Source organism: Penaeus monodon, chromosome 21, assembly GCF_015228065.2.
Source record: "Penaeus monodon isolate SGIC_2016 chromosome 21, NSTDA_Pmon_1, whole genome shotgun sequence".
Lineage (NCBI taxonomy): Eukaryota > Metazoa > Arthropoda > Malacostraca > Decapoda > Penaeidae > Penaeus > Penaeus monodon.
Window position 1 is genome coordinate 9,720,516 of NC_051406.1, and position 240 is coordinate 9,720,755.

At 42.5% G+C, this 240-nt stretch overlaps 1 protein-coding gene across 1 annotated transcript in view; it reads right to left on the bottom strand.

The window, feature by feature from the left end:
* The window catches only part of LOC119586190 (vacuolar protein sorting-associated protein 45-like), a gene marked incomplete in the record, with an annotated part of 11,967 nt that overhangs the window by 5,108 nt on the left and 6,619 nt on the right, over positions 1-240 (bottom strand). Inside the window, 1 exon segment of the mRNA XM_037934892.1 lies at positions 47-187. Within this exon segment, the coding sequence (XP_037790820.1) occupies positions 47-187 (141 nt within the window).

A 240-nucleotide genomic window follows, 5' to 3' on the forward strand; every position in this document is an offset into this window, starting at 1 on the left:
CCAAAAATATATCTCCCACAGTCACCTTACAGTCAAACCCCTTTACCTTAAACTGTGGATAGCTCTCGACGAAATGCTTCATGTCGCTGATGGATTCCACTTTCTGCTGCTTTGACAGTTTCTTCTGGTAATCTTCCATCAGGTCCTTGATAGTCTGGCCAATCTCGCCATAGTTCAGAAACATGCTCTGAAATATTTGTGATGATGAGCAAACAGGAAAGAAGCAAAAATGCCAAAGCG